This window comes from Patella vulgata, chromosome 4 (genome assembly GCF_932274485.2).
Source record: "Patella vulgata chromosome 4, xgPatVulg1.2, whole genome shotgun sequence".
NCBI lineage: Eukaryota > Metazoa > Mollusca > Gastropoda > Patellidae > Patella > Patella vulgata.
The window spans coordinates 62,967,957-62,985,430 of NC_065882.2; the positions used below are offsets into that span (position 1 = coordinate 62,967,957).

A 17,474-nucleotide genomic window follows, 5' to 3' on the forward strand; every position below is an offset into this window, starting at 1 on the left:
CCTTAATGAAAGTCTAACTGCATATACTATTCTACTATTGATATTATCTACACTAAAACCACACCCCTCAATGACAGATCTTACGTTCTACAGCGCACGAGTTAACAATATTGTGAGCCAACCGCTCTACAACAAATAACTGATTCAGATGATCATTGAGTGGCCATTTAACGATTGAGTACAGTAAAACACAACGGATATTTATATGACATACAATCAATGGTTATTACATTATATATATACAGCGAGGTGTGTTGACTTAAATTCTTATCGCTATACAACCAGTCATTGTATCCCATAATATAAAATGTTCTCCGTGTCTGTTTTATACATTTAGTAACACATACACACCAAACAAAAATAAGATGGGCGTCATGTTTATATGGTATAATGTTTCAAAACATTTCGAAAATTATTCCTTGCTAGTATTACCCTCATGTTTATCGACCAGCAAATTAAAGATGCATTAGGTAGGGTTTGGACATTGTGCTAGTTGTTCTTAGTAAACTAGATCAAAAATAGATAATGAAATATGAATACATTGATAATTTCAATCAAATTACTTTATTCTAAGCGAAAGAGGGTGAATTTTTGACAAGGTAGTCTGGATTGTGAAGTATACCATTGCTGCGACAATAAACACAGTTTCGATTTTACATTTTAACGTTTCATTATTAAAGATACATTATGGAAGATTAGATAAAGAGCTGGCAGTTCTTACTATAATAGTTAAATACTAGATGATGTAAATGAATTATGCTGAACATTTCAGTCAAATTGCTTCACTCTAAGCGGAGAAAAAGTTATTTTAAAATCTATATAGCCTCGATTGTCACTGTTACAGCTGTCAAGATAAAAAGAAAGTCTCGATTATCCAGTCTTTCGTTTAATCGTCAACGGACGTTGAGCAGCAGAAAATCGGACAGATAAGATGGCATCTAGAGTTGATTATGGTCTTTTCATGTTAATAATGTCTAATTAATAGTTTATACTGTATAACATTTCAGGCCTAAAGAAAGGCCTGCAAGGGGCAGATTTACCTCTTGCATAACGTATGTTTAAATGGTGTGGGTCTTCTAATCCATTCAATATCGCAACCACCCGATGACCGAGATAGGTGATTATGGGCTTGTCATGTGAATATGTCTAAATAATACTTTACATACATTTGAAGCTAGAAAAATACCTGTAATAGGTGGATTGCGTTCTTACATAATGCATCTTTAATATAATATAAGACTTGTTAATTCGTTAGGGGATCACGTGGCTAAGTGGGTAAGACGCTAGCTCGCTAGCCTGGAGGTCGGGTGTTCGATCCCTGCATTGGCCGAGAAAGTTCATCCAGATTTTCCGGCGTGGTTCTCCCTTGTCAGTGATGCAGGACGGAGGGGCTGACAAGGAAAGCTGTCTAGTCGTTCGGATGGGACGAAAAACCGAGGTCCCGTGTACACATTGGCGTGCACGTAAAAGATCCCTTGGCAGTTGGAATTCGATATAAGACTAGGCCGTAGTGCCGCTGTCCGGGCAAAATTTCCCTAATAGCACACTGTATGGCGTATGCCCGTCTTCATTAGCCCAGGTTAGGAGCAGAACAATAGGACGTTAAACCCCATTTCATTTCATTTCATTTTGTTAATTCGTTATGAAACGCAAATATGGCAATAACATAAACATAACTAAAAAAAAAACAACCGTTTAATGGAATTGTTTTTTTCTTTAAAAGTTGGTGCGTATTTAGATTTGATGTTACACAGTATAATAAGTGTGATGTCCGATATTATGATAAAAATACTAATGTTTTGAAACATGATATAAATCTAGCCAGTCATTAAATATTTAACACGGAGAAGAAATATAACGTGGTTAAGGAAACAGACCATTAATTATTCTTTAGAATCACAATACTCTTTTGTAATTTGAGCTGGTTGTATGTAAACACTTACTTCTTTATGTGTTTGATCTTTCTGCCTTGTTTTAATAAATATTAGGTAATATGATCAGATGATTAAACTTACGTGACGATGAAGTTATATTGCAACAGCTGAAGTATTAAAGGCACGGTCGCATATATTGAAAAATCACATCCTTCTCGTTTCAACTCTTCACCGATTTTAAAAATTGATATGTTCAAGCATTGGTTGGTTATGTATCTCATCTCGTGCTCGTCTCCTGTTAACAAGTGGAGACTTGAGTGCGGGTTCGCACAGTTTGCTTCTTTTCATAAAAATCGTATGGACGAAGTGAATGTATATAAGGTAGTTATAGAGTTCATTGCTAGGTCGCCCAAAATATACTTCGGTCAAGTACACGTTGTCCTACTATGTCATGATATGATTTTATATTTTTGAATCTATCCGATAAAATTGTACAAAAACAGGATTCGAAATTTTTGTTCGATATGAAATCTAATTGGGTTTAACGTCCTACTGTTCTGCTCCAAAACTGGGCTAATAAAGACGGGCATACGCCATGCAGTGTGCTGTGAGGGAAATTTTGCCTGGACAGCGGCACTATTGCCTGCTCTTGTATCCAATTCCAACTGCCAAGGGATATTTTACGTGCACGCCTATGTATACACGGGACCTCGGTTTTTTGTATCATCCGAATGACTAGACAGCTGTCCTTGTCAGGCCCTCCGTCCTGCGCCACTGACAAGGGGAAACCACATCAGAAAATCCCGATGAACTTTCTTGGCCAATGCAGGGATCGAACACGCGACCTCCAGGCTAGCGAGCCAGCCAGCGTCTTACCCACTTAGCCACCGTGGCTCCATGTTACGTCGAAGTGAACCGAATCCGTTATTGTATTTTGATCTGATAGGTTTTAACTTGTAGCCTGTTTCTGCACCCGATTCGGAAATATTTTCTAGGAGGAGGACCCCACCCCCACCCCCGGTGCCCCCTTACCCAACAGGGCCCCTGACAAAACTAGCCTAATATACCACAGTTATCTGATCTTGGGGAGGGGGGTAACCACCTAGATTCCCAAATCTCTATTTTATATAATTATTTAAAATGAATGAACTCTTACGAAAATTTAAAGAAACATTGTTTTATAGCAGTTTTATTGTTGCAAGGCCATAGTTTGAATTATGAAATAAAATATACACCTACATTTCTGCACCAAGCGGTTAATTACGCTTTGAAAGTGGGTTTCCGTCTACTCTCTCTTCAATTCCAACTATCAAAGGTTCTTTAAAGTGAACGTCAATCTGTACTTTTTGTCCCATACGAAGTTAAAGCCCCTAGTCTTACGTATACCACAGTCAGTGCCATCATAACGCATATCACGATGTGGGTATGTCTTCAATGACCTTGTTCGTATACAAAAGTAAAACATTAAACCCCATTTAAATTTCATTTAAATTTAAATGAGGGAAGAAGGGAACATTATATACAAACAGATGGTCATTTATTCGTCTCCGACGGCAAAAATGATAATTTCAAACGGAATAAAAGTAGTTGTCTCCCTTGCATAACGCTCAATTGTAAAGAAGTGAAATGATATGTGTGGTTTAACGGTCGAGAGCGAGACAGTAAGTAATGATATTTAATGGCACTCAGCGCCAACCTGACTATGTTACCCCAAACATATGGTGATGTTTGCGAGACGAACTAAATATTTTAATCACAAAAATATATTCATATGCATGAGTAAACAGAAATTTCACAGCCTATACTTTAATTAAAATAAAATATCACATGTATGCATTCATGTAAACAATATTTTAAAAAGTAAAACAGAAAAAGTTACATGCGTGTACTATTAATATTTGTAATACAAATTTGTCTAAAGAACCCAGTAATTATTTATTTACATCACATATGATAATAACATTCACGTTAACAAGTATATATCATTTAAATTCACTACCTAATATTAGGTTTCAACCATGTTATTGATATCATAATAAATAGACATGTTTCACATTATGTTCTAAATCTATAATGTAAATTTTATCTTTCACATTGGGTCGATCCCTAAATATAAATATTTGATAAATATTTGACAATTAGTTACAATATATGATAGTAAGAAGGTATCACTCGTTAATCAAATGTTCCATGATACGGTCGTTACACTAAAGAAGATATAAAAGTAGCTCTCATCGTAAAATGTATGGCACATTAAACAATTTATTTCATCTAAAAAGATTTTACCCAAATTAAGTTATTACGTTAGTGTGTACGACATGTATTGTGAGTTACTGCCCTTTGAACAGCGTGCGATTTTATTTGTTCAAGAATCACGCTTTTTAACCTCGGGATTCATCGATGGTATTCGTAACCTCATATTCGTTTTCGGAAGCCTACCCGACCAATAACTGTGCATGAGACCATAGTCAATCAGACAGGCCATATCATATCGTTTAGATTTTGTATCCCCCCTCCCCCCACTCGTTGTTAACCCTGGCGTATCCAAGATTTGAATTACATGTAACTTTATTTATTGCTAAAATAACTAAAGATACATTAGTTAAGATTGAACTTAGTTATCATTGTTGGAATTTTGGACTAGAAATGCGCATCAACTGCCTCCGCACCGTCTCTGAGAATTGCTGATCTTTTGATTCCGCCCACATATTCTTGATTATCAAGTAACACTCTCAATGCCTAAGGTAAACTCGATTTTCAATCTATTCGTCGACAGTCTCTGGGAGTGACGTCGGTAAATGTTAGCTTGGTCAGCTATTAATTATTAAATGGACGACTGTTTAAGTCCAAGCTGTATCCAAGCCATCCAAGGGTCTACAGAGTTAATTTTGGGCTTGTTATGTAAATAAAGGTCTAATTATAATACTTTCTATAACATTTGAAGTCTGTATCTGTAACGCTGACGGTTTGATTATTCAGGTTTGCCCCCGATGTTGACCGAGTTGTTCCTCGGTGTGGTATCCGATTATGAGTTCTGCAGGAGTGGAGACTTTACAAGCAACAACACCTGGTCGTTCGAATGGGACGTTAAACTGGGGTCCAGTGTAAACGTAAAAGAAACTTGGCCGTTGGAGTTCTAAATAGAGTTGCCTGTTACGTCGCAGTCCGGGCAATATTTACCTTAAAGTTACCTAAACCCATTTGATTTCGTTCGTGCATCCCGACTTCCAATCATACTAACTAAAGGAATGGAGAATCTGTTACTCCTATGTATTAAGCCACCCGGACTCACCTGTGAGTGCATTGTATGCCCACCAATCATAGCGAAAATGGATTTTGCCTTGACAGTGGTATGACGACCTGCTCTTATTACGATTTTCAACTGTCAGGGATCTTTAACGTACTGTCAATATGTTCTGATAATGGTAACTTTCTTAGTCAACACCGGGATTGAATCCTGAACGTTCTGTTTAGTGAACTAAAGACATACTCATCGATTCAACAAACTTTTAATAACATAAATTATTTAAAGATGCATTATATAAAAATCCTATAAATAACTGGCCGTTCTGGCTATACAAGTTCAAAAAATGAATATATTAAACATTGCAATTAAATAACTCTATTCTGAGCGGAATAATAGAGCAATTTGATGTTTGGGCGTAAATTTTCTCGATTGGCAAGTACCGTTGTAACGACAATAAAGACACTCTCGATTATCAATTTCAACGAAAAATTCTGCGGTTGTTTTAATTGGAATCTCGCTGGCTAAGTGGGTAAGACGCTGGCTCGCCAGCCTGGAGGTCGGGTGTTCGATCCCTGCATTGGCCGAGAAAGTTCATCCAGATTTCCCGGCGTGGTTCCCCCTTGTCAGTGATGCAGGATGGAGGGCCTGACAAGGACAGCTGTCTAGTCATTCGGATGAGACGAAAAACCGAGGTCCCGTGTACACATTGGCGTGCACGTAAAGGATCCCTTGACAGTTGGAATTCGATATAAGAGTAGGCCGTAGTGCCGCTGTCGGGGCAAAATTTACCCTCATAGCACACTGTATGGCGTATGACACTGTATGGCGTATGCCCGTCTTCATTAGCCCATTTCGGAGCAGAACAGTAGGACGTTAAACCCCATTTCATTTCATTTCATTTCATTTCGGTTGTTCTAATTCATTCAATATCTCAGTCATCCGATGGTCTAGATAGTTCATTGTGGGCTTGTCACGATAACAAATAATCTAAATAACAATTCATAACACTAAAGGCCAGATTTAGCTCGTGCATAATGTATGTTTAAGAAAAAGAAACATAGTGTTTTCGTGACTGATTTCATTATTATTACAAAGTGTATAGATTCTATTTGTAACTAAGCCAATATTGTCGTTTACGTTAGCATTCGAGTTACAGTTGTGCACACACTGCCTGGTCAATTAGTCGTATCTATTTAATTTTCTTAGGTCATTTAGTTCCACATAATACCTTTATATGGCATTTGGGATGGGTGTCGTCATCGTGTCTTTATCAAAGCCACGGCGGCTCAGTCAGTAAGACGTTGACTCGATAGCCCGGACGTCACGTGTTCCACCCCTATGTCGACCTAGGAACCTTATCGGGTTTGCCATACGTAAAAGATTCATTGACAGTTGGAATTCGATATAAGAGTGGATCGTAGCGCCCGGGCAACATTTCCTTCGCAGCACACTGTATGGAGCATGCCCGTCTTCATTAACCCAGACGGAGCAGAACATAATAACGTTAAACCCCATTTCCCATTTCATTTCAGTTCTTAATTAGTAATAATGGATCAAGGGGGGGGGGCTAAGTTGGACAAAAGTCCCGTAGCCCCCACGGCCCACATGTTGGATTGAGTACAATATCAAAAGTTCCAATAGATGAGTGCTTCGAATTTACATTCTCTGGACCCTCATTCTGTCCACTATCGGGACCCCACTTTAACTCCAAGCAATTTTTACATGAGAAAATGCATGTATATTACAGCTTATTTGACCTGAAATAATGTAAAATTACCAGTCGTTATACAATAACGAGTAAATTAAAAAGAATATGATAACACGGAATGAAATGAAATTTGTGTTTGACGTTCTACTGGTCTGCCCCGACTGGGCTAATGAAGACGGGCCTACGTCATAAATGTGTTATGGTGGAAATTTAGCCGTACAGCGAGCACTACGGCCTTCTCATATTTCAAATTCCAGCCGTCAAGGCTTATTTTACGTGCACGCCAATGTATACACGGGACCTCAGCTAACACCGGGATCGAACATACGACCTCCAGGTTAGCGAGCCAACGTTTAAGCGCTGAGCCACGACGTTAACACGCGAAACACACTACAAATTAATTATAACAAAAAAATATCAAAAGTGTGTTATTGTATAAGACAATTATAAGTTTATACACTAACAGTACTAAAATTTGATTTTATGATTCATTTAGGTTATTCTCCATTAATTTGATACAGGAACAAATTATTTTACTTCCTTGATCTAAAATATCTGTATTATAATCTATATGTTTAACAGATATATTTAGTATATACATGTCAACATGGCTAGTACTATACTGATATATGTACTTGTGTATTGTTTTATATTTGATGTCACCAATGGTAAGTATAATGATTGTTATTAACAATATATAAGTATATTTAACTGTAGGTAGATGATTGTTACAAGAGTAGTGTAATGTAACATATCATTTATCATATGATAGTAGTACAATAGAGATGAACTAGGCAATAGTCTACTCGACACAACACGGCATTTCATAACTGACAAATATTATAATCCTCTTCTCAATAAAATTCGCTTGTAACCAAACTTCACCAGTTAACGAGGATCAACGATCTTATTTTCTAAAATATACAGCTGTAGAATTAAACTCATTTTGGTGACGAACATATAGTAGAATACTTGGACCACCAGACACCTAAAGCATGATTACTGTAAATATTTCAGCCCTTGACACATGTGAAGACAAGAGGACTGTAACACCATGTAAAGTTTATGGTGCACATTGTAAAGACAAACCTGGTGGTTGGAGAGACTACATGGAGGAACACTGTATGTCAACCTGCAACTATTGTACAACAGGTACATTATATACTATATTAATTTCTTGTTTCATGTGATACTCATTCATATTGAGTTATATATAATATATATAATATGTCTTTAACTCGGAGGCCTGGTCCCGAGTTCACGAAACAATCTCAGACTTAAGTTAAGATCTTACTCAACATCCAATTACTGTTTATGAAAAATATCTTTAATCCAAAAACACAAAATTTGCTCACAGTTTCTTATTGATGTACAGTGTATTTGATTCATTAAAACAACATAAGTTTTATAAAGGGCTATATTTTAGTTAAAATAAGGCGAACAAATTTGAGTTAATTCTTAACCTGCGTCTGGGAATGTTTTGTGAATTCGGAGCCTGGTGATGGTCATTTGGGGTTGGGTACGGCATTGACATTGTGTCGCAACAATATACCTCTATTCCTGCGAAAAAAATCACCGTTACCTTGAACATGCATTTAACATGCTCGGCCCATTTCGGGTCAAAATTTATAATACAATAACAGGATTTTGGAATGAATAGGGGGGATGGCACGTAGAGTGGGGAGTTGGACATTAAGCAGTATTAACGTCAGTGTTCAAACATGTCAATTACATTTTTCATAGTGACCATCATCCTCCACATCAATAAAAAAAAAACTCATTGAATTTCATCCACTTTAAAAATAAAGTGGTATTATTTATTATTTTATTTTATTCATTTATTTTTTTGAGCATGAAGAATGAGTATCGCTAATTACATAGTCATTATCACCACGTCCCTGCTTTAACTAATATTATTATATTGTTTGTCCTTAATAGTTAGTTTCTGATATCAAAAGTCAAATGATATTATAATGATGATAATGACTATATTTTCTGAGGGAACATATTTAGTACATGTATTTTAATTTTCAACGTGTCCCTCTTACTCTATAAAACTAGCAACTACATGTAGTAACAATATTTACACATATTTACAAAGTCCATATACATCATAAATAAGCTTATCGAGGGAAAAAATTAAACAAATGAGAAAGAAAAATGGCAAATAAACATACATTCAGAGGACAACAGTAGTTAATAAGGATTAAGAGATTTCACATGGTTTACTAATTCCCTTTTGAAAATAAAACATGAAGATACATGTTCCACAGTTTGAGGTGGTGAATTCCAGAATAAAGAAGTAGTATAGAATGTTATTGTCATTGGCCTTTTTGTTACGTTTTGGAATTGCTAATTTAAGTTGACTTTTTGATCTCAATGTCATGGTAGTTTCGGTCAATTTAGAATTTTCATAGAATATGTTGATGGTAATTAATCTCTTAGAATTTTGAAATTGAGCATTTCCTGATTGTATTAAATTCGTTGGTAGAATGTGAACTAATTAAGAGATTCAAATAAAAGCACCCAATGTGAATCAGGTTTTACATCCAAATTGCTTCTTGTTGCACGTTTTGAAAGTTTCTACAAGACCTCAAGTTTACCTTTATTGGCATTACCCCAAACTGTGGAACGTGATCAAAACATGGTATAATATAGCCGTTGAAAAATAAAATTCTAATATAAATAAGGGTTTAGCGATTTATTATTTGTATCGGGTACAGGGTATGTTTAGTCTTTCTAGACACCGTCGTTCTACTTTACTATTTTGGGTATTGATTATTGTGATATACTCTCATTTAGTAAGTACATTTACTATAAATTATCTCGATTTGGCCATTCTGTTAATGGATTTTTGTACGGAATCGCCCTTAGATATAAAATCTATTTTATACGCACTTTATAAACAAATAGCTTATTGAAGTCGGATTTAAAACAATTGTTAACAAAACTATGTTGTACGTTTGTATTTTAATCAGTTGGTACATGTTTGTCTAATTGGTATCACACTCATCATCAGTGAATATTCGCTAGATCCCTAATATCACTGAGAGGGTTGACATTGATGCGAGTTAATGAGCTTGTAATATTAACTTTTTTCCTTCTGCAAATTAAATTCTAAAACATTTTTTGTAGTATTAGAAAAATAAATAAATGTGTTTGAAGTATATCTGGAAAAAAATTTTTTCCTATTTAGTTATAAATGAGTATATAAATAAAATGATTAACAGACACCATTCTACACGGAACAGTCCATGTTGTGTGAACATTGAACGAGCTTTCGAGCCAATGACCGGGGCCGCGTGACGTGACGTCACATGTAGAATCAACTTGAACTTATAAAAAGGTCAGAGGTATTGCGATTACAATAACTCTGTGAAACAGATTGAATTGGTATAGGTACAGCTATGAGCTTTAACGTGTCATCAACACTTATCACATTTTTGTTATGACCGCGACATCTCCCGATGTCTTCTGTCAAGCTATATTTTACACACAAATACAATAGGTACTCAACAACCAAAATAATATAGATCATTGACAATAACACAGAGGTAACACCAGACATGTTAGAGAATGTGCTAATCCCATGACATCTGTCAGATCACCTGGACTGTAAATATGATTAGAAATTCACCGAAGATCACCTCCACCGCCTTAGTAATTCCACCATTAATTAATTACTCTGCAATTAAGATTATACAAACTATACATCCCAAATTTAATTATAGACAATGTTGTCCAGGATAAACACATACAGCCAACGACGAAGTACATGATTCTTATCATGTAGTACATGTAGACTGTTAGAGAAACTTGGTTTTTAATAAGAAATTTGATAGCTCAGTGTTCTGTTGTGTTCTGATTTCAGGACGGAAGTATTTGTAAAACAAAATATATAATGGAGAAAGCGGTCTACACTTACTTAATAATTTGGGGAAATCCATGTAATAATAACTAAAAAACATTTGTACTTTTTCAGGCTAAAACACCCCATTGAATATAATGTTGTCCGATTTGATTGATTTAAGCTGAAATTAATATTTCAGAAAATGTAGCTTTAGGCAAGACTACCAAACAGAGTTCATCTTTAATCCAGACTGGATATAATTCATCTAATGCTGTAGATGGTGAACGTCAGGATAAATATGGATCTTGCTCAGTTACAAATAATGACATCAAATCATGGTGGTGTGTTAATTTACAGAAGCCATACAAAATCAACGAAATTAATGTTTATGGTGAAAATAGAAATAAAGGCAGTAAGTGTATAGTAATTTTATATAAGGATAATTTAATCATATGTTGTCAATCTCCTATGCACTGTATAAAAGACGTTTAAATTATTATACTGTATTATACCAATAAGATGTCTATCAATGTACACCGTACGGAGGATATCACTAAACTCATAATAGTTTAGAGGTGTAAATTCTCACTTGGGATATAACACACTTAAAATGATTCTTCAATTCTTCAATATACCGGAACATAAATATACATATATCGTCATACAGTACTGACAGGCCGGTTACTGCACTTAGTAAGGGATCCTAGTGACTGCCATCAATGTACAAATTTTGTTATATTTAAGAAAAATCAGATAATAGGACAAAAGCAAATGTAATTAAAACTGACATGTCGATTGTTGAACAATCCATAAACTGTTAAACAATATGATAAATCAACAAAAACAATAGATGGGATTAACTGGTGACTGGTTAACGACTTGAATGCCAGTTGATCTTAAAGTGGTTAATTTAAGAAACATTAATTATATTAGCGATTGGCAGATTATCACACCATTATAAAAGTTAAAGAACAATATTGTTGTCAGTCATTATCACATATGTGATAGAACTGGTTAAAAACTTTTCAAATATAATTTTAACACGCAGATCATTGCTACGATAGATGTGTAACAAACATTTGAACACACGGAAGTGACGCAAAAAATGGAAAACACGAGTTATCCTTATATATAACTGACTGAAGTAGCGAGCGATAACAGATACACGGGTGAATTTCTGCTCACTGATAATTACTTCGAAGACCAAAAGTTGTTATATGAGACTGTGAGAGGAAATCTGACAAGTTATAAAAAGTACTGAATGTCACCGTGGAAGATTAAAATAGACGAAAATGGGTCTACAAGCACACATTAATATAATATGAATATTATAGTGATTCATATTCAATTTTTAAATTTTTATTGTAATTCTAATCAATCATGTTCGGTGAAATACGTGAACAGTCCAAATTGAAAGGCAATCGTTTACACCTGCTTAGTTCATGCTGCACATGTTTTTCATTATTATGTCGTTTGTGAATCAGCCATTGCTAATTACTTCTACATTGTCTTGTAGGATATATTTTTCTTTGTTCCTTACAAACGGCACCCAAAACCATAGAAATACACTACTCGTGTACGGATATTAAAGAGTTCATTATGTCTTAAATATTAGGATTGAAATGGGCCAATATTGAATTTTAATTCGTGTTTGTTATTTTGAATTTTATGGAAAATATTGAGTTAAAAGAAATAGACACCGCAAAATAAGAAAATATAATAAAAATAGTTGAATCGGTGTTTTTAAAAGCTATTTTAAGATCAACTAAAGCATGTCATTTGTAAACTTAGTAATCTGAAAGTATCTCCTGGAAAAAAAATTAACCTCATTTCTGTGTATAGATGTTTTGAAAGCGTTTAATCAAATCTACAGAATACACTGGTAAGCTAACCATTTTTTCTGTATCTAAACTGTGGGTATTTCTGATATTTGTCCCACTTACTGATCTGCATACATTTTAAATATTTCATTCACAGATTACACTTATAGGTTTCTATTTGTTTATTTTAGCTGAAGTCAGCTTTACTAATTTTTCTGTAATGATCAGTGATACTGGTAGTTGTGATGAAGCAACTCTTAAATCATCACCAGTTTGTTATAAAGATCCTGGTAGTAATAGAAATCCGTATAGTATAGATAGATGTAATCAACAAGCAGATGTAGAGTTGACAGGACATATTGTATTTATAACAACAGACATTGAATATACATCTCTAGCATTATGTGAAGTAGAGGTTTATTCAGGTGATAAACATTTTTATATATTGATGAGTGGGATGAATATTTTATTTGTCTATTTAAATATATAAACAAAAAAAGACTGGACAGGTGTTTAAAGGGCAAATCTGAACGATAAGGCATCAGTTAGTTTAGTTTAAACAATATTATATTCAATAAACTGAAATGGATTGAACAACAGGCAAAGGCCTGTAAAAGTTCCCTCCAAACATACAAAACAGTTATATCTTATGTTTACAATAGACAATGGTGGACATATGTATATACAGTGAGTTACAAACATATATACATTTCTTGGAGTCTAATAGTAGGGTATTACATTTTCATTTTAGATTATGAAATTTATATAAGATAAAAAGTATTGCATATTGTAAATAAAATATTAAAGTGTTAAAATCTCTTGCTATCTTTAATGTATTTTTGCACTATGTTAAATATGTTAAGATTGGTATCATCTGAAAGGTCGGTGTTGCCATATAAGATTAGGTTAATTGTAACATTTTGTTTGAGGCGGTGTAAATTATTTTGGAGAATTGTTCTTTGGGGAGAGTAGGCTAGCCATATGAAAAAATAATGGCAATTATCTTCGTCTGTAGAATTACATCTTGGGTACACCCTTGTTTCACTAATAAAGTGGTAGAATAAATGGTTATTTAAATTACTAGCTTTATGGTATTTGATAGTCAAAATAATCATTCACCTAACAATTCAACGAACATGTTAGTCATATACAAATGTGCAATGTGAAATGAAACAAACAAATAAGATTATGTATTTATATATTCCGGATATTATCTAACATACATTTTATATTCTAATCTTTTTGGTTATTACGTACAAAATACCTGACCCAAAACGCTCTCGTCGTCGTTGCCGGTGATTGATACGAACAAATAAGACGTGCTTAAACAGAACGTGCTATATTTATAAATTGTTTATACGGGTTACAGTATGTCACTTTCTTATTTATTAATCAATAATATGATATTTATTGATGTTAACTTTTAATTCTCAGTTCGATGTTCAGATGGATATTATGAAAAATCTAGAGGAAGATGTTCACCTTGTAACTGTGGTGTGAAACCATGCGACCCTGATACAGGACGTTGTTTAGAGAGATGCCCTATAAATTGTAAGATTGATAAATGTGATGTTACTGGTAGATGTACAGATGGCTGTAATGTGGGATTCTATGGTATTAATTGTACGGGTGAATGTAGTCCAAACTGTAAAGGTAATGTTTGCTACGGATCTGGGCCCTTATTCGCGAAAACTTAAACTAAGATACAATCGAAATTTTAAGAAATACTGCAATTCGATTGGCTGACCAATATGCAAATTGGATATATGCAAATTGATTTTACTGGTCTTAGTTTAAATTTTCGTGTATAAGGGCCCTGGTGTATGTTCAGCTTGTAGAGAAGGATATTATGGCGATAACTGTTCCATGAAATGTTTCAATTCTTTACCAGGTGGTTGTAACATGACGAATGGTTTCTGTATTAATGGATGTAAAGAAGGTTTCTATGGTAATGATGGAATGTGTAAGCTAGTATGTTCAAACTGTAATCCCGGTGGCTGTAAAATGAAAGATGGAACTTGTATTAACGGGTGTAAAGATGGATTTTATGGTGGGAGATGTAGATCGAACTGTTCAACATGTAAAGACAGTAGATGTGAGCGTGGTGTTTGTACCAATGGATGCCAAGACGGGTTTTATGATCGTGGTGGATGGTGTCTCAAAAAATGTCCAAATTGTCTACCAGGAGGATGTGATAAAGATGGTGGTGTTTGTATCAGTGGATGTATAGATGGTTGGTATACAGATACATGTAATACAAGTTGTAGTAGTTATTGTCAAGGTGGATGTAATAGATCAAATGGTGTATGTAAAACATGTTCTCCAGGTAGATATGGTGATACCTGTCAACATGAATGTAGTAGTTATTGTCAAGGTGGATGTAATAGATCAAATGGTACATGTACAATATGTTCTCCAGGTAGATATGGTGATACCTGTCAACATGAATGTAGTAGTTATTGTCAAGGTGGATGTAATAGATCAAATGGTACATGTACAATATGTTCTCCAGGTAGATATGGTGATTATTGTCAATATGAATGTAATAGTTATTGTCAAGGTGGATGTGATAGATCAAATGGTATATGTAAAACATGTTCTCCAGGTAGATATGGTGATTATTGCCAACAAGAATGTAGTATTGGTTGTGTTTATAACATATGTTCTACAGATGGGTCGTGTAGTTGTAAAGCCACTTATTATGGTGATAATTGTAACAGGACATGTAGTGATGGATGTATCAACAGTTGGTGTTCTCCTTATGGTGGATTTTGTAGATGTAAGGATACCTATTACGGTGAGAAATGCGAAAATGAATGCAGTAACAAATGTATCAACGAACAATGTAGAGAATCATCAGAACCAGATAAACCACGGTGTACAGTTGGATGTATTGATGGTTATAAAGGTTCTTACTGTCAAACACCATGCCCTGTTAACTGTGTAACATGTAACACTACTGGCTGTTCTGTTTGCAATCTTGGATGGTACGGATCTAATTGTCAAAAGCGATGCTCTGAGAATTGTCGCAATCAATGTGATTTGATATCTGGCGAGTGCAAACAATGTGTAGGCAACAACACATTTGGCAGGTTTTGTAATTCAACTTGCAGTAATGGATGTAGAAGTCAAGGTATAGATAAAACATGTAACAGAACGGGTGATTGTTTATTTGACTGTGTTGATGGTAATTATGGTAACAGCTGTCAGTTGAAATGTGCTAAATATTGTAGTGGGGGCTGTAGTAAACAAAATGGTCGGTGCAATGATTGCGTCCGAGAATTTTATGGTAATTACTGTAACAATTCCTGCAGCAATACGTGTTTAGAAGGATGTAGAGGAACGGATGGTTACTGTAATAAATGTATGAATGGTTATTATGGACGAACATGTAATCAAACGTGCAGTAAGATTTGTGAAGGGGGGTGTAATAGAGATGGTAAATGTTTACGATGTTCAAAAGGTTTTTATGGTGACTACTGTGACATGAGCTGTAGCAATAATTGTATAGATTCAGTTTGTGAAGGACCAACTAACAATCCAAAGTGTTCTAAAGGATGTGTTGAAGGGAAGACGGGCCGATATTGTGAACGTGGATGCCCACAGCATTGTATTAACTGTGACCAATTCAACAGATATCAATGTTCAACATGTGAAGATGGTTGGAGAGGAACTTATTGTTCAGAGCGTTGTCCAGAACATTGTATCAAATGTAATCAAAACGGACAATGTGTATCCTGCAAATCTGGTTGGTTTGGGAAACAATGCGATGAGCGATGTCCTACACGGTGTGTTGGTGATAGTTGTAATCTTAACGGACATTGTAAGTCATGTGAACTAGGGCGATTTGGACAAAGATGTCGTGAATTTTGTCCGTCTGGATGTTTAGGAGATAATTGTACTAAAAATGGAACTTGTATGGCCTGCAGGCAAGGTAGATTTGGTATAAGATGCAGAGACTTCTGTCCTACTGTATGTCCAGAGATCTGCCACATGAACGGGACTTGTAAATCATGTTCATCTGGGTCATTTGGTCCCATGTGTAGTAGAACCTGTCCTATAGGATGTTTAGATAATATATGTAACATGGATGGTACGTGTAAAGTTTGTAAACATGGATATTATGGAATAACCTGTGACAAAACGTGTAGTACCAGTTGTAAATCTATCACTGGTGTAACTGTATGTAATATAACAGATGGTTCATGTATGGATGATTGTGGAGATGGTACATCTGGACATAACTGTACAGGAGGTAAGAAGATTCTGCATTAATTTGTTGTTGCTTGTAAAATGGTTTTCGTTACTGTGGGTATACAGTCTAAATACAGTATAGCTATGAAACAATATGAAATGAAATGAAATAGGGTTTAACTTCCTAACCCTAGGGTTTAACTTCTAACCTGGGCTAATGAAGACGGGCATACGCCATACAAGGTACTATGAAGGAAATTTTGCCTGGACAGCGGCGCTACGGCCTACTCTTATATCGAATTCCAACTGCCAAGGGATCTTTTACGTGCACACCAATGTGTACACGGGACCTCGGTTTTTTGTCCCATCCGAACGACTAGACAGCTGTCCCTGTCAGGCCCTCCGTCCTGCATCACTGACAAGAGGGAAACCACGCCGGAAATTCTTGATGAACTTTCTCGGCCAATACAGGGATCGAACATCCGATCTCCAGGCTAGCGAGCCAGCGTCTTACCCACTTAGCCACGTAATCCCCCAAATTAAACAATAAATATTCAACGATCATTTACGATGAAAACACGCTGATGTTATAAAATAGATAACTGTTAATTTTCCAATGCGTGACGAGTTCCAAAATACTAGTCTGTCAATGGCTGAAATACCCAAACGATTGCCTCATTTAATAGCCCACTAGAAGTCACTTGTATCATACACAAGGCAGGATATACATTCACTTGTCATTTGATCAGTGTTGATATGAAGCTAGCAAATTTTGATCTAC

General features: G+C 35.4%; 1 protein-coding gene across 1 annotated transcript; it reads left to right on the forward strand.

Annotated features, from left to right (window-relative positions):
* Positions 1–7,857: 7,857 nt before the first annotated feature.
* On the forward strand, positions 7,858–16,774 carry LOC130012406 (multiple epidermal growth factor-like domains protein 6). The gene is made up of 5 exons (XM_056100264.1): positions 7,858–7,981; positions 10,879–11,091; positions 12,691–12,924; positions 13,934–14,152; positions 14,391–16,774. Exons 1-5 carry the CDS (start codon positions 7,939–7,941, stop codon positions 16,772–16,774), a joined length of 3,093 nt encoding a protein of 1,030 aa, XP_055956239.1. The 5' UTR covers positions 7,858–7,938.
* The last annotated feature ends 700 nt before the right edge of the window (positions 16,775–17,474 follow it).

Excerpts from the sequence above, each read along its gene's own strand:
- LOC130012406 (XM_056100264.1), top strand. The coding sequence starts at position 7,939 with ATGGAGGAACACTGTATGTCAACCTGCAACTATTGTACAACAG. Across the intron at positions 7,982-10,878 it reads CTGCAACTATTGTACAACAG|AAAATGTAGCTTTAGGCAAG; the intron begins GTACATTATATA and ends TTAATATTTCAG. Across the intron at positions 11,092-12,690 it reads TGAAAATAGAAATAAAGGCA|CTGAAGTCAGCTTTACTAAT; the intron begins GTAAGTGTATAG and ends TGTTTATTTTAG.